We start from the raw sequence: 17,978 nt of genomic DNA, 5'->3' as shown, positions 1-17,978 counted from the left end.
GACAATCCCAGCCTGCTTTCAGCTTCTCCCTTTCAATCATCTTAAGAGTCTCCTGACTGCAGAGAGCAAGTTAGCTGCTACAGAAAACTTTACCTGAAGTATTCCCTGTGCAAAAAATAACCCCCAAAACAGACCTCTAACCTGAGAGATGCAGACTTCAACCCACCTGATGAATGGAGGAACTATTGCTTCACTACTAATTTAAAACTCTTCTGCAGCTGCAGCATGCCTGAATCTCTTGCCAGCACCTATCCTTGTGATTCAGTTGTCTGTCTCTCTCCAGTATGCTAGCATTTTGTGGAAAACTTTCTCTTACAACTCTGACCCAAAAATGAGCAATCATTTTGACAATCAAAATCTTCTTCTAGCAGCAAGCTATCTTCTATCTTTCCACAACTGGCAAAATGTCTCACCAATACTGCATATTGCTGTTAAATCAGCAGCTACACTGAAGATTTTACCTGTGAAACCACAGATCAGATTTTACACATTTAAGGCATTTATTTAGCAACAACCAAGAAAATATCAATGGGAAAAATGATATATCCTTTGCATTGCTTCTCTTTATTCATGGTTTGGACAGAATTCATTAAATTCAAGAAAAAATTCTGTGGAAACAAGGCAAAGCCTCTAGATAATGTTTTTGATTTAAAACCACTCCCACTCCCTTTAACCAAAAGTTAAACCTTAAAATGTGGAATAGATGAGTGTATTTGAAAGTTCATGGTGCAAAATAGAGGAGGATGGCAAAGCCTCCTCGATTTGTCAAAAAATACAGCTATCCCACTCTTTACATAAACACAGTCCTCTCCCTTCCCTTTTTTCTCTCTGCTTCTACCCACCCTGCAACAAAATCAATATATGTGAACATCAGCAGCAACTTTGATGATAGGCAATGATCCTTTTTGGCATCAGTCTGTGACAAGATTGTTGATTCTCTATCTTTAAATTGCATCATAGCTGTGTAAAATATGCAGTGATATCCCAGCCGTGAACTCTTCACATCCGCTGTCGATACCTCAGCAAGATCCAGACTGCTGTCACAGCAAGCGCCAGGCCTGGCACAAGGATGGCTGCCAGAGGAAGCCCACCTGATTCTCCATCTCCTCCATGACCCACAGGGCCATTCTGTGGCTGCAACTACAAGGAAAAAAACATTATTTATGTCAGAAGCAATAACAAGAGAACCTCCAGTTCTGTGTCTGGACCAGGTGGTTCTGTAAGAATGGTAAAAATAGTTTCCCCAGGTACCTGCAGATTCCACACATGGAGGGTTGAAACAGCTTAGGATGGACTGAACTTAAATGCAGGGTACCCAGTCACTACCAGGCACCTTCACATTTCTCTGCCACTTACTAAACTAGGACTCAAGTGGAGCAGGATACACCTCAAACAGCAGAAAAATGACACACACATACCCAGTCACCCCTTGGTGCACTTGCCACCACACTATTTCCTGCTCTCTTTACCAGGAAAAAGACATCACTAATTCTCTCTGGTTTTCTTACCTGCCTTATACACCGGTCCAGCGGACTTATTCCTTTGTTAAGGGAGTAGAAAAGGGATCTCAAGCCATGTCTCCCCAGCATGCTTTGGGTAGATCAGTATTTCTTTTGTCAGCTTCCAAAATATCTGAGGATTAAGGGTTTATCTCTTTTTACATATAAAATGGTGCCAGTATATTTAAAGAATAGCAGACCATATTTCCTATTATTGTAAAATCATTTATGTTGGAAAGACCTCTAAGTCCAACCATTAACCCAGCACTGCCAAGTTTACCATTAAACTAAGCACCACATCTGCACGCTTTTTAAATGCCTTCAGGGATGGTGACTCAACCACTTCCCTCAGCAGCCTGTTCCACTGCTTGACAACCTTTTTTCAGTGAAGAAATTCCTAATATCCAATCTAAACTTGAGCTGATGCAACTTGAGGATGTCTCCATTTTTCATGTCACTTGTTGCCTGGGAGAAGAGACCAATCCCCCACCTGGATACAGCCTCCTTCCAGGCAGTTGTGGAGAGCAATAGGGTCTTCCTGAGCTAAACACCAGGCTAAACACCCCCAGCTCCCTCAGCTGCTCCTCATCAAACCTGCGCTCCAGATCCTTCACCTGCTTTATCATCCTTCTTTGGACACGCTCCAGCACCGAAATGTCTGTCTTGTAGCATTGGGCTGTACACACAGTTCAACACTAACTTGACTGATGGCCTCTGAAACAAAAGGACTTCTGTCTCCAGTAAGATTGTAGCCACTGAAATAAAACTGGGCAACTTGAGATTCTGTCTTCAAGCACAAAGCTCTTCCTCTGAGAAAGGACAACAGTGGGCAAACACAACACACACCAGCAAAACAAAGACCTGGGGACATCGCCAAACTCACCTTTTCACTGATACAAAGGTTACAAAGTTTTACAGAGATAATTACAGCTAAGGCAATGAGAGAACGTCATAGGTCAAACAAAATTTGTATATGCACATATCACACTGAGCATCTCGACACAGTGCTCTTCTTCCTCATGAAACAGCCACCAATCATAGAAACCAGTCTAAACTGAGCCAGAAACAACCCTAAGGAAGAGGTAAAACATACCCTGCGCTGAATTTTCAGAGACACGTAACAGCCTGCATTCCTGAACAGTTCCACAGCATCCTTGTGCCGCAAATCCTTCAAGTCTTTGCCATTGATCTAGCAGAAAAAGGAAAAGGAAAGCCAGATGCTGAAGGTAAAGAAAGCACATTTTTAATGATGCAGGCTAACATATGAAGGATAAGACATTAAAAATCTTCATGTTTCACAAAATTCTGCATTTGAGGCATAATACTATAAAGATCCTAATTAATTAATATTATGATGTATTTTTATATGTTGAGACAGAACATGAGAAACTCCAAGTGAAAACATAGAGGTACTGAAAAAAACTACCTAGAAGCAAAATAAGAGTAAAAGACCACAGTTTTGTCAACAGCAGCTTCTGATGCTGTTGCTTTACTGGAAAGAAATCAAAGGTGTGATTCTGACAGCTAATGAACATAAAAGAGTATCTACAGCAAAATTATTATTTTAAGTCTCTTCCCTTGTTTCATCTACTGGTATACCTTTGAAATCCCTCTGTTTGAGAGTGTTGTAAACACACTTTTGTAAGCACACTGATGTAGAAAACCAACAAAAAAAAAATTACATACATACTTCTAGGCATCCACTTGATCCACTTGCAAGTGTTGGGATTTTTCTTAATTTAAAGTAATATATCATGGCACGGGGTTTTATAACCCACTTGATTTCATTCAGTGAGTGAATTCATCATATCATTTTCACCCCCATTATCCCTAACTGTATCCCCACTGATCACATCCAGTGCCTCCCTTCTCTTCATATGCAGACATCCCAAACACAAGTACATAAATATTAACCTGTCGGAAAAAAGAGAATATTCTCTGTTTAACTTAGTATCACTTTCTGGATCAATAATAGGCTCCAATTAGTGCAAGGTAGTCTATAGAGGCTAAAAAGATCACATGTGGAACAAAATGAGTAAGTATAAAATAAAATTAGGGAGTACAAAAAGGTTGTGTATCATACTAGGAGAGGCCACTTCTTATCCCATCACTTTGTAAAGCTTTCTTGCATGATTGCCAGCTATCTGAAGAACCAGTGGGTGTGAACATCAGGCACTTGAAAACAATTTTCTAAAAGGAGAAGCAGCCTATGTTATTCTTGAGGAGCTTAAATGAAGAGAAGAATATTATGGCCAAGAAATTTTATCATCTAAAAACCCCCTGTGCAAAAGGATTAGAAATAATGGATTATCAGTCAAAAAATGGAAATTTAAGAGGTGGAAAAACTTTATTTACATGTGTGTAAATGAAAATCCATTGCATGCAAGAGAAGACTTGATGGATTCTAAAACCTTAGGGAGGCAAGACACAGAGGAAGCACAAGCACAGCACCACAGAGCACTTCTGTGGCAAATCAGGTGGAGATAAGCCCCATGTAGAGCCACTCACCTCCCTTGTGCTCAGAGCTCTCCCCAGACCCCCAAGGTGACTCCTCCATGGAGTTTGCTTGGGATCATCTAATTCATTCACCACATTCCTCATCTCTATGCACTGAGAAGGAAAACCTGCCTCTCACACCACATCACTGATCAAGAACACGGGACAACAGAAGAAAGGGCTTACCGCTACTATTTTATCTCCTTCTTGTAATCGGCCATCAAGGTAAGCTGCCCCATCCTTTTTGATCCAGCTGACATAGATGCTGTTGTCATTGGCAATGTACTGCTGATCTGTCCCCCCAACAATGTTGAAGCCCAACCCTAAGGCAAGCCAAAAAGAAAGCTCATGAGAAAAAGCTCAAAGCTTCAAATGTTCTTGATATTTTGTTTGTTGGGGGCTGCACCCTCCCACACTGTCTTGCTTTCTCCACCATACAAAAACACACAGCACACAAATCTCCATTTTCCTTTCCAACTACCTTTCCATTGTCTAGAAATGTTATTCGCATAAAACTGGTCTTGAAAGAAAAGGAGAGACATTAAATGCCTGAGGACCCCATTTGTGTAATACTTCATTACACAAAACACCTGTGAGCTGTTTCAGGTAAGGGCTGGGGAATAGTGAGGGGCCTGCCATTATTTTTGAGATGCTGATTCAGCCCTCAGCAGGAATAAACTTCTTCAGCACAACATGAAAGAAAATGAAAGTATTCTGCATTTCACATGAGATCATAGTAAATCACTACCTTTGAGCTACAAGAAATCATCTCTGACAAGCATTTTGTGAGCTGGAAAATAGTGTGAGGAAAGGCAAGGAGCATTAGACCCTGTCTACAGATGAGGAAACAGGCAAGGAGAACTGTGCTACCAGCTTGAGGGCACCTAGAGCTCAGAAGACTCCCCTTTCACATCCCAGGAGCTGGAAATGGTGTGCTTTGCCTCCAAGAAGATTAGGCTCCATGAAGCTACTTCAAATTGTACACAATCACTTTGTTCTGTTTTATGAATTCAAACATGACAGGAAATAAAGACAAAGTTTGCAGATTAAATGCAAACCAAAAGGGAATACACATACATTTATTAAAACAGATGTCCATATACATTTTTGCCATTTTGTATTATTCTTTAAAGACAGCCTCAGTTACAGATATCTAGCTGGATCCAGCTTCTGGATTAAAGTTAAGGCTTCTTGTTTCATTGAAAGCCAGAAGAACAAATTGAATTTAAAATTTGGAAACCCAAAGATTACGAGATTCCCCACTGTACATGCAGCTAAGTTTCTCTCTAAAAAGGGACAGGAAAGACTCCCTAAGAGGCTTGCAATAAAAAAGACAGAAAAGCCAAGGAAAAAAAAATCAAATACGCAATCAAAGTAAATGGAAAAGAAACCCAACATTTTTTTCTGACATGAACCAGTCATCCAAAAGCTATTGTCAAGAACAGCTGAGGGCAAGTTCTGCCCACGTTCACCCAGATTGATTTATTTGTTTTTGTTTTCTTCCTTATTTTCTCTTGAACTTGGAACTGGAAACCTTGGGAAGCAGAGTTTCAAATGAAAGTAAAACCACCTTATGCCTGCTGGGAAGCAGCATTTTAAATTAGTCACAGGAGATCAAAGCATTTACTAAATGAGTCATGGTATATTAAGTGTGCATCTACAGCTGGGAAGTAAAGAAATATTAGCAGCAATTTTGCCACACCTTTATTTTTCCTTCCCTTCCTGGCAGCTTCAGACAAGTGAAGGAAAAATGAAAGTGAGAGAAAATTGAAGAAATACTGACATTTCAACTAGAACAGTATCTATTCCAAGAAGGGCCAGTTGTGCACAGTAATACATCTTTCAATAGAAAATGAAAAGAAAATAAATTTTAAATCCACACTTCTAAAAATTATTTGCCATAAAGCCAATAACTTAGGAAAGGGGAAAATCAATACTACAGAAAGTATAAGGTTTAATCAACACTTATTAAAAAGCCAGAAAGAAGGAATCAGGATCTCAGAACACACTGATTTTCTCTCATATATAAAAGCTGTAAAATAGAGGTGTGTGTGTGTGTGTGTATATATATATATATATATATATGTATGTATGAAAAAAGTATTTTTTCATATATATATGAAAAATATTACATTTAAAATTTATACATTTAAAAATATTACATTTTAAATTTATACATTTAAAAATATATATTTTTTCATTTTCCAACTTTTTACCCATGACTGGAAAAATAATGAAGATTCACAGCTTTCATCAGTAGAGGCAGATCTTCATGACAGAGGCAGCAGTTTGTGCTAGACCAAGTTAAGTATTCACAGGGCTTTTTCACTGTGTCTTTCCTTTCCAGCACTCAGACTTGCACTATGCCTAAAAATATCTTCCCTATCAATTCTTAAGCTCTTTGCTATTCTCTTCCTTCCAGTTCATGCAGCCACAGAAAGAAACACAGCACAGCTGGAAGAAAAGGAGCAAGGGGAGAGAGCACATAGCACTAAATCTCTTGTCTATAAGGGATCAGAAGCAGAATGGCAGAGCTTTAAAAGCAGGCTCTGGGCTAAAATACTGACCCTTCCTGGGGCTGCAGACCTCCCTATGCCTCACTTATCCTCTCTGAACTAAAAAAGTCCCTCAAAAATTAAGTCCCTTAAAAAAAAACAGGACTGCAGAATTAGGAAATGAGACTGAATACAAGAAAATTTGAAAAAGACAAATATACGCTGTCAGGCCACTGGAAATACATTCACAACCAATGCAAACTTTTGCCAGACATGTTTAGCATCAGACCTATATTTAAAGTCAAAACTCCAATTCAAGATATTACAGTACCCAGTTGTACTTCACAGGTAAGTGTTTTGTTCCTCCCACAGAAATGAGTAATAATTCACATGGCAAGTGCATCAAGGCTGGAAGAGGATGCAGGACCTTCAAATCAAATAAAATACTTAGAAACCTAAATCTAAAGATGCACAGCCCATCTCAATGACTGGACAAATGCTGCTCATGGTAATCGAGACTGAAATCACAGTGGTCATATTCAAGACCATTCTCAACTCTGCCCTTTAACATTCCCTTACACCTTCCTTAAAATTTTAGTTTCCCAGACGTACGGAAACAGCATTCCCATCGGAACCAGCTTCATTTGGCACAGTTTTCTCTGACAAGCACAGCTTCATTAGCTGAAGCTCATGGCTACGCAGGTAGGGCTACACATCTTTCAGACCAGAGGCGAATCTGGTGAGCAGGGGAGGCAAAGGGCTGCTCACACCCTCTGGGCTCTGATCACCAGCATGAGGGCCAGGACCAACCCCAGCCCTGCACAGGACCTACGTCCATCCCGGAGAAAGGAAACACACACACACCAACAACGTGGGTGCTGGGGTCTCTGGGGAGCCCCTGGAGCCAAGGCTGGCCAGCAGCCGCACCCAGCAACTGTGCGGAACAGAAGGGCTGCCACGTTTTCGTTCCTACTCGTTTAAATTACAGAGAAGGCCTCAAACACCGAAGTACAACTCTAGCTCCAAAAGCCTTCTTGGAGCCTGCCATTCTCCGTAGCCAGGATTTTGCTCCAGAGCTGTACATTTCGCGCTTACTTGTCTCACTTTTGAAAGTGAGGTCATTTGAATGGCACCATAAATCCTCTAAAAATTTATGGTTTCCACGAGTGCACCTGCTGCTAAGACATGAAAAGCAAAGCCAAAAAACGCCCCACGAACTGCCCTATTCCCTATTTTTTCCAGCCTATGCTCCTCTCTCTAAACACCCCAAAGCACCTCAAGGTACGCTGCACAATGAACGCCAAGCTGACTACACAGGGGACGGCCACTTGGGCACATGATTTTCAAACGGCCCCTGACTCAGGGCATCCAACGCGGCTGGGCGCTCAGCGGCTGCCGCCTCACTTGGAAGCAACAGCTCCACCGGAGATGGCAACTTCCAGGGAAAACCGGAGGCGAGCTGCCTGCAGGGACACCAGCCTCCACCGGAGCTCCCGCAGAGGACGGACTCTGACCCAGCCAGCTCTCCCTCACGCACGGCGCGAGTTTTTCACGCAGCAGCGTATCCGCCACGGCTATTTCCAGGGAAGGCCCCTGAGCCCTGCACCTCTGGGTGCTGCGCTTCCATCCTCGCCGCCGAGACCCTCCCTCCGCCGCTCCGGTGCCGGCCACGGCCGTCCCGCCGGCCGCCGCCACCCCGGGCTTCCGCTCCGGCCTCGGCGGGGGCTGCGCAGGCCTCGGCGCCGCTGCCCCGGCCCGGGAGGAGCCGCAGACCCAGCGCGGAGAGGCCGCCCCTACCTTACCTGAGGGTCTGCGGGTGAGGCTGATGATCTCCTCGGCAAAGCCGCCGCTCGCCACGCTGCCGTTCATGCTGCGGCCTGAAGGAGAACTCGACTCCCCGGGCAGCCGCTCTCACCTCCTGGGCCGCCGCCGGGCCGCGCCGCGGAGCGCTGGGAGTTGTAGTCCCCGCGGGACGGGGCTGCTCCCACCGGCGCCGCCACGGGCGCTCACCGCAGAGGCGGAAGAGCAGCGGGCCCAGGGGAGCCAAGCACAGCGCGCCACAGCTTCTGCCCCCGCACCTTCCCAGGCCCCTGCGCGGCATCTATGCCTGGCCCTGCCTTGCTTCCCAGGCTGGAGCTGGTTTCCTTAAGAAGGTTAAGGAGTAGGCCATAGTTGTCTAGGGTAGGTGTAGGAGAGAAGAAGGGGGATATATGACCTGTTCCCAGCCCTTTTAACTGTCCTCACAGCAAACTGAAAAACAGATCAGACCGTGCTGGGCAGGAACAAAAGCCCAATACAGGTAAGCGGCACAGAGAGCATGCATGCCAACGCCGAGTTACCCTGCGGTGCAATAAACTGATCTAGATTCAGAAACACAAACGGTGCATAGAAACACCGTGCCGCCACTGGGGCGAGAAATACTTAACTAGATAGTACAGAAAGTGTTTGGTTTGAGGATTTGAGAAATTTCCTCAGATTTTCCTCAGAACTCTAGGTAATTACCCAGCAATAAAGGGCAAAGTAGTTCAACTTGCTGTATAACAGAGGAGCCACTTGAACCTGGGACTCTGCATCTCAGAGTTTATTGAACCAATAGATTATCACGAAATAGCAAGGAAAAATTTATCCTTATCTATTTCAGCACATGCTACAAGTGTGTCAATACAGACAATGACAACAGGGAACAATGTCAGCTGAACCACCTGACTGCTTGGCACAATGAGGACAGCCACATCTACATGCTGCAGGAACCTCTCTGATGAAAAAGAGGACCAGCTTATCTGGCCCTCGATGTTACACTACCATTTTATTTGTTTGGTATTGCAGTAAAAATAACAGATGTTTTTGACTGTATTCATTCCAAGATTATCTGCACTTCTGGATTCCTGAATTTAATAGGGAGAGACAACCTGGGCACTGGATCTCTGACTGCTATAACATTAATGCATAGTGCTAAACTGAGTGTTAGAACACCCACCTCAGAGGTGGGAGACAGGCATTCAAGGTCCAATTACCCTTGCAATGATGGGCAAAACCATGATTTCTGTGACAGACTTTTTTGTTGTTGCTAAGTAGCATTCACCTTAAGTTGAGAACCTCCCAGTGTCTCATACTCTGCCAGTGAGGAGGTGCACAAAAGGTGTGAGGGAGCATGGCCAGGACAGGTGGACAAAGGGATATTTCATACCCCAGAATGTCCCGAATATAAGCTGGGGAAGTTATTTGTAAGGGGGCCCATCACATTCTGGGACAGGCTGGGTATCAGGCAGCATGTGGTGAGCAATTGTACTGGGCTTCACTTGTTTACTTGTTTCTCTTGAGTTCTGTTACTTTCAACTATTATTATTATTATTATTATTATTATTATTATTATTATTATTATTATTATTATTATTATTATTATTATTATTATTATTACAGTTGTTTCAATTTTTAAACTGTTTTTATCTCAACCCACAAGGTTTACCTCTTCTTTCTGGATCTCCTTCCCACTGGGAGGGGTGGGAGGAGAGTGAGCAAGCAGCTGCAAGATACTTGGCAAACTTCTTCAAGATACACAGTGTTTATTAGCAGCAATTTAATGTATTTTAGAGATGACAGCCTAGAACAAAAACAATTTTATCTTGATCTAACTGCAATGTTAAGTTTTCTAAAAGTTTTTTTTTAGCCAGGAAGAGATTTTAAACAGGAAACGTGGGTATATTGTAACTTAGTCCTAGGCAGTTCTAAGCATCACCTATCACTGGCCTGCCACATATTAACAGCTACCTAAGCCTTACTACCCTTACTGCACTGGCACAGACCATTTCACAGAATCAGAGAATGCCGTGGTTTGGAAGGGACATTTAAGATCATCTAGATCCAACCCCCCTGCAATGGGGTTCCACTAGTCCAGGTTGTGTCTTCTTATTTCCTCCAGCACCATTGCATGTACTACACCCACATTTCTTGGGAGACAGTGCAGCAACATTTGCAAATTGCCTCTTCATGTACAAGTGATTTACATATTAACCAAGTTCTCGCATCCATTTAAAGCATTTTAAAATGCAGTAAGAACCAGGAGGGGGGAAAAAAGGAAACCAGAAAGATTAGGACTGAACTTAGACCTGCACCTTCATAGCACCTTCAGAGTAGTGGGACATTTCTAACAAACCACCAGAAACATCAAGTTTTTCATTGCTGTGTTGAAATCTGAAACAACAATATTTTCAAGGAGAAAATCTCAGAAAGGGAGCTTACACATTTTATGAAACATAAACTAGGTTTGTTGAGATAATGTCTTGCTCATATGGCCCAAGAAGAAATGGGAGAAAAGTATACAGAAATACTCTTATCCAAAGCTCACTGAAAGCCTCCTCCCAATTAAGTCCTGGTTTTGCAGAACAATCTTTAAGCATAGAGAAAAACAGAAACTACAGAATTTTATTACTTTATCTTTCCCAAAACTGCATTTGCAAGTTAGCTTTCTGGGCTAAACTGTGCTTTCATTTACACCTCTGTCTCTTCAGTGTGCAGCTCTGTAAACAAGAACTCCCTGACTCCAGTGTTTCTCTGTCTCAACATAGATCTATACTTGGCAATTTATAGTATACTATTGATCAACAATGGCAGGCAATCAAGGTGGCAACCTGAAACTTCTGCCACTCTTTTTGTATTAAAAAAGCAAAATAAAAACGTTTTAATAGGTGCTAGATTGCATAGGTAGTTGGAAGGTGCTGGGTGTAGTGCTTTTGTTACTTTTTATCTCCATCTTTCAATTAACTCACATATCTCTTGTCCGTCTTCTATCCTTTGTTTGCAATACCTGAATTACAATTGTTATTTCTCAGAGGACACCCCTCCTACTCCCCCAACCCCCAAAGGAGGTCTCTGGTTATGAGGAATAGATGTGGTGTTAGTCAAGTGCAGTTATCTTGCCTTTTGACATAAATGCAGGATCAAGTTTTCATCATCTAATCAAAACCATCCATGTTCTATCATGACAATAAGCACAGCCTACACAAACAATGTGTTACCTCATTTCTGCAGACAGCATAGATAAATATTTAAGGATACATTTGCTCTAGACAAAAAGCTGGGAAAAAGTGTGAATCACATGCTTTGTATTTTACATCCCATCATAATGTAATTGGCCCTTTTTGGATACAGGACACCACAAAATACACATAAGAAATTACAGGAAAATGCATATTCTAAAAATATATATATTTGGGATGCAGCAAGAGTTGACCATAATAATTTGTAGAGTCACCAATATCTTTCTTCCCGAACGTTCCCAAGTGTTGGGGTACTTATCCTGCCTTTACGGAATGTTTGCCAAAAGTGTGCTCTTTATTTTCTAAATACAAATAATTCTTTTGTTAGCAGACAAGTGCATTATAGCCCTTTATCCTGAAACACCTTTAAAAAAAAGTTTTAACTGTGATCTGGACTACAGACTCCTCTCCATGCTGATCTGATAGAACGGTCTAGTTACTACTGTAATAGAAATAATAACAATAAAACTTACTGAATGGTATTTCCATGTTCCTAATATTTTTCAGAAGTTGGACATATTTTATGTTGTGTTAAAAAAATTAAAATGACAATGCTTCTGTGTAGCACTCCATAGAGCTGCAAGGACACATTCTGTTATAGCTGAAGAAAGAATCAAAGAATAAGTCAAAAGAAATTCCCTGAGATAGTCAGATAAAGTATCTATCAAATATTGCAGGTATTCTAGGTAGGGAACACTTGCAGAATAATTCCAAATACTTTAGAAATTCAGTTAACTTGGGGAGCCCCATAGACAGCTCCTCTTAGAGACTATAAAATACACAGCACTTCTCAGAAGCAGTCAGCAGTCAAGACACTGGAAAATTTCCAGGAAATAAAACCAATTTGTTCTTGTAAAATGCCAGATTTGGTGTCACTACTGATGGCATATATTTTATGGTTCAGAAATGCAATGCTTACTGGTTGTGATCTGGATAAGCCTTCTCTACTCTTCCACAAAAGGAAGACCCTGTTCCCTGTGGTCTACTTCCATCCTGAAGGGCTGCTCCCTTGGCTGTTCCCAAGTACACAGCTGTAAGCACTTGTGAAACAGACACCTGTATCTCACTGCAATACCTGTTCCTTACCTGTTTGTATGTCACAGATGTGAATTAAATCACAGAGACACAGAACCTTCCAGGTTTGCCTGGAAGGACCCAGCGGAGACTGCAAGTGCAATTTTTTCTCTTTGGCTGTTAACCAATGACAAAAGATATTCATAAACATCTCTCTCACTGAATTGAAGAAAACATTAGGTGAAGAAGGAAATTGAAGCAAGTAGAGTAGGATGTAGAGGAGCAAATAGTTTGACATCTGCTCTTGGCATCCCTATGTGATAGTAGAGACCCCAGCAATTTTTATCTCAAACAGGAGTTTGGACTAGGTAACATGGTTCTGCAAGAAAGGTATTTTGACTATGTTTTCACACTGAATCCTACCACATGTGTCATCTATCTACTCCTGTTTTAAGAAGTTTGCATTTTTATACTGTTGATATGAAGTATAAACACAATACTTGCAGTTTACTTAATTACATCAGTTTAAGAGCTGAGGGTACAAAGAACAGCATGTCTTACTGCCTGCATTTATTAATTTAAAAGAAAATATACAGAGATAAGATTTACTCTGCATTTAATGATATCACATGAGATTAGGGCTGTTCAGAACCTGCTAAATTATTCTGATGAGTTACCAAGGGATAATTCCTCAATAGCATCCCAATTTACTGCTTTTTTATCTTTGGTGGATTTTAACTCACCAGCAGGTGAGTTTTCTTTAGGAACTTCTTTTTTTTTCCGTCTTTGAAAAGCCTTATGGAATTGGGCTTTTATCTTCGCAAGCCATCCCTCTACTTTCTGCCTATAACAGATGGAAAGGGCTACTCCAATGATAAACATAGCAAAAAACCCAAATAGCACTAGTCTTACTATTAGTCTCTCAGTCTTCCTGGGTGGAGGGGGTCCACTGTCAACACTACCTCCATATCCTTCCGTTTCACAATATGGAGGAGCCCAGCCATACTCACAGTGACAGTTCTTGAGATTGTTACACACTCCTCTGTCATGACACTTTGTCATGTTGCAGTCGTAGTTCAGCACTGATACACTCATACACGTCCTGTTGATACAAAGCATATCACTACCACATGGTGTGCCATCTTCCACAGCTCCCACATCTGCCGTTGGGATCCCTACGTGATAGTCGAGTCCCCAGCAATGTTTATCTCGAACAGGAGTTTGGACTAGAGTTACATGGTTCTGCAAGAAAGGTATTATGACTATGTTTTCACACTGAATCCTACCACATAAGACATTCTTAGCACTGCATTTTGCAAAATAGATATTGTCACGAATACCACAATTCCCAAACCGGTCACCTTGAGTATTCACTGCTTTGAAGCAATCTAAAGGGGCAACCTTGGCTTGTTTGCCAAAGAGACGCTGGCACTTTTCATTGTGGGAAGAACATTTTCCTTGATAGCAATAAACACCATCATTGCAAGGAGTTCCATCTTGTAGGTATACATCCAGTGGGCACTGAGGGGAAATCCCATTGCAATACTCTGGCAGGTCACAGCTGCCAGTACTTGCTCTGCAGACTGTTCCTGCTGGAAGCACCTTACAGTTCTTGCAGCATTTTCCAGATGCACAGTCTGAACCTGCAGTAAATGTACAGTTTGCGCGGCAACAAGGATCCCTTCGGCAGCTGGCTGCTGAACCACAGTCACATTGCTCTCCGCTTTCTACTATCTTATTCCCACAGAATTCACTTATCCCGGTGTAGAAAGTGCCAGGTGCTGGTGGCTGACGAAGGCACGGAGCACCATTTACAACCAGCTCAAAGTACTCTTTGTAACTGCAGTCACTGAACGAATCCGTTTCACTGTTGTGTTCATGCATAATGCACGTCTTGCGTTTGCAATTACAGCCCGGTTTATCATGGACCATCCCAAGATTATGGCCCAGCTCATGGGAAAATGTGACAACAACTGAAGACAACTTTTTGTCAGTGAAGGAAATAACAGCCGCTTTCCAGTGGCTGTCACACACTGTCCCTATATATGCCAATCCCAGGCTGCTTCCAAACCACTGATATGCAAATAAGTGAGCAACATCGTGGTTCATCCGAGGTGCCAGGTTTGACTTTCTCCAGCCGTTAAAAGCACTAAGTACCTGGGGAATAGAGTTAGTAATATTTATGAAGTTCTTTTCAGTCCAGATCTCCAGCCCCACAAGAAACAGCCGGACAGAAAGCTGTTTGAACAAAATGTCCGCAGCATTCATTAGTTGCATGATGAGCTTCAAGACTTGGGATTCGCTCCTGCCTGACTTTACAAACCGCACGTGGTCCACGACCGCTGCCATCTTCACATACCTGATGTGCGTCCACCATTCCCTCAGCTTTTCGTTCTCCCCCGCTGACTTGGGAGCCTTGAACCACGGCAGCACAGCCTTTTGTTGCTGCAGCACCTCCGGCGTCAGTCCGCAGCTGGTTCCCTCGGGGCTGTTGTCTTCCTCCATGCGGTAGAGAATGTGCCGAAAGGCCGGATCATTGGGGACGGGCTCGATCTGGTAGGTATCATCCTCCACCCAGAGCACGCCGTGGAGGCCCCAGCCGCAGGTGCTGAGGGCCACAAGGGAGCCGGGGCTCCCCACCACGTCGCCCTGGTAGAAGCAGTTGTCCCGCACGAAAGGGTGCTCCTCCCGGCGGGCCCCGTCCCGGCCGTAGGTGACCAGGGTGAAGGGGCGGGAGACCAGGCCCCTCCTGGGCTGCAAGCGCAGCACCCGCGGCCGCCCGGCCACGTTCAGCCAGTAGGAAAGGGCCGAGGCGTCGTCGCCGGCCCGGGGGCTCAGCTGCCGCGGCACCGTCACCCAGGCGGCGCGCGGCTCCGCGGGCCGGGCCCCCCGGGCCCCGGGGCACCCCGCCACGCCCAGCAGCAGCAGCAGGAGCCCCGGCAGCGGCCCCATCGCGGCCGCCGGCACCGGCCGCCCCCGCCCGAGCGCGGATGGAACCTGGAAGGGCCCAGCCCGGGCGGAAGCGCCCCGAGGCTCCAACTGCCGCCGTGCCGGCCGGGCCGGGACCGCTGCCCGGAAAACGGCACCTGCGGCATCGCCGAGCGCTGCCCGGGCGCCTCCAGGCCGCCGACCCTGCTCTTTGAGCCAGAACAGAGGCTCTTGTGAGAAGGAATCAGTAAATTTGCCTCTCACAAACACGTTCCCAGCTTTTAATAATCTTCATTTCAAATTAATGGGTATTTCTCCTCCTGAGCAGACATAGCAATGACAAACCTCAGTTCAGCTTCACACTCCTTGTCACAGATGTTTGTGTTGAGCAAAGGGATCATTTGGGTAGACCACAAGCGGGAAAATTTGTTTTAAAATCTCAAAAGGTTGGTTTTTGCTTTTTTTTTTTTCTGTTTTTATTACAGGATAATTTGTGAGTGGACATCAGAAACAGGCTAAGGCTTAGAGTCAGAAATGAGTAAGTACAGAAATACTCCCTGTGGTGACCTTAGCATGTCCCTACTACAGCATACACACCCTCTAAGAAAAAAGGTAGAACTAGGGGAGAATTCACTTCTACTACGTTCTAGAATATAGATGTAAACTAATAGTACCAAGTATAAAGTCCTCAATCCTATCTACACCACAGCTGCTACATGCCTACAACAATGTACCTTAATTACAGACAGCACTTGTGCAGCAGCCATTTTCCTTACACAGAAGAGGACATCATGTCCTCTCTAAAGACTTGTGATTTCATAGAAATCACTGGAAAGAGAACACTTACAGGTACATCTACCACTGGCTACCATCCCCATTTTGGGTACAGCTCTGGCAAGACACAACTGTAAGACAGTGATCTGGGTTGTGGTAAGACAAGAGGTCCTTTATACAGAAGAAAGTGATGCATAAACAGATTTCAGAAGTGCTTGCTTCTTTCCCTTTTATCTACAAGCTAGAAATGCTGAACATCCTTTGGAAGGATTTTGGACTTCACAGTCAGACTCTATACCAAGAGAAAAAAGGTTTAGATTCTCATGTACTGAAAAACATTACTGACTACAAGATATCTGCTTAACATTTCAACAGTAATATCTGACATAATGTCACATCAGTAAATTAATATCTCAGCTCACTTGAGTGATGAAATTATAGTAGAATATCTGGTCAGCAAGTTAACAGCATCAGAAGATCTTTCAGTTTCCCATACGGCAAACCTTCAGCACTGGACAGCTACTAGGAAATCAACACACTGGTAACATCCCTTACTTTTTAAAAATGTAATTTGCTCAGGGAAAGATCGTTCCCCTGGAAAAGGTTTATCACATTCAAATTCTTGTTTCAGGAATGGGAGCCATTTTCTATCCTCTCAATAGCTTAGATGCTGGCACTTTAACTCAGATGGGATCAGACTAGGAATCCATCCTTTTTAATGCCCTTTGACACCAGCTGCCACCAGGCATTTCTGCAGAAGACAGAAAGGCTGCTGAGAGATATAAATATGAGGACATTCTGCCTCTTCATGTTCCACCCTTGTCTCTGATCAGCTCAAATTCTGAGCATGGAGTATAATGGTTCAGTCCAAATGTAACTCCAACTGACATTCATTTATGTGTCCCTCTCTTCTTGTACTACAAGACGGAGCAAGAGTCCACTTTCCTATTTGTTTCACTACTCAGTTTTATAAATACTTAATACTTGTCTTCCCAGTGCCATCATATGAGAAACTCTGTCCTATTCATTTTACTGCCCTTAATCAAACCCTTCTACTTCAGGGAAATTCCTTTTCAGACATTGACTTGCACAATACTGAAGTCCCGCAACTGATAGAATATTTTGCTCATACTATATTGCAGCATGCATTTTTTTGCCACAGCTGTGTGTGCCTTCAGCTATAAGCAAGACCTTCTTCTGCTAGTAGTGTTAAGTATTTCCTTGGTGCATGAATAGATAATTTTATTCATTAAAAAAACAAACCAAACCAAAAAAAAAAAAAAACAAAAAACCAAACAACCACCACACCAAAAAACCCCCACACAACTGAAGCCCAATACCCTAGATCTTCATTAAGTGCAGTTTTTCATCTGTCTTGGTAACTTTTCCCTAATTACATACAGGTTCTCAGCTCATTTAATGGCCATTTGCAAGGACTGCTGAGGTACCTCACCATTCATGCCTCATTTCTGGAAATCCTGCATTTCCTTCATGGGGGTGGATGAAGGAATGGCTTTTGTGCTTCTTCCACTACTTGCTTTCAGAGGAATTTCTATAATACAAAAAAGAACAAAACCCCTTTTGTTCTAAGTATATTCACACACCTTGTCTGGTTTTGAGCATCCCAGAATAACTGCTAACTATTTTCACTTGATCTGATAGTTCACACTATTTTCTTATCTACTTTTATCAACATTTTGAGAAATGGCTGTTCAGACCTGATCCAGGTATGAAAT

The 17,978-nt window shown here is 43.1% G+C and overlaps 2 protein-coding genes across 2 annotated transcripts; both read right to left on the bottom strand.

Moving 5' to 3' along the window:
- Positions 1–543: 543 nt before the first annotated feature.
- On the bottom strand, positions 544–8,493 carry SYNJ2BP (synaptojanin 2 binding protein). Its single transcript, XM_009102011.4, has 4 exons — positions 8,293–8,493; positions 4,182–4,318; positions 2,593–2,688; positions 544–1,140 (listed from the first exon to the last, which is right to left on the bottom strand). The coding sequence occupies exons 1-4, from the start codon at positions 8,357–8,359 to the stop codon at positions 1,000–1,002; spliced, it is 441 nt and encodes a 146-aa protein (XP_009100259.1). The 5' UTR covers positions 8,360–8,493; the 3' UTR covers positions 544–999.
- Positions 8,494–9,984: 1,491 nt separating this feature from the next.
- Positions 9,985–15,869, bottom strand: LOC103826962 (disintegrin and metalloproteinase domain-containing protein 20-like). The gene is given in 3 exon segments (XM_050974918.1): positions 9,985–15,604; positions 15,606–15,698; positions 15,814–15,869. Coding segments are annotated over 3 exon segments (2,553 nt in total). The 3' UTR covers positions 9,985–13,200.
- Between the last annotated feature and the right edge of the window lie 2,109 nt (positions 15,870–17,978).

The sequence above is a fragment of the Serinus canaria genome, chromosome 5, assembly GCF_022539315.1.
Source record: "Serinus canaria isolate serCan28SL12 chromosome 5, serCan2020, whole genome shotgun sequence".
NCBI lineage: Eukaryota > Metazoa > Chordata > Aves > Passeriformes > Fringillidae > Serinus > Serinus canaria.
Note: the sequence above shows the minus strand (reverse complement) of the source record. Positions and strands in the feature narration are given on the sequence as shown.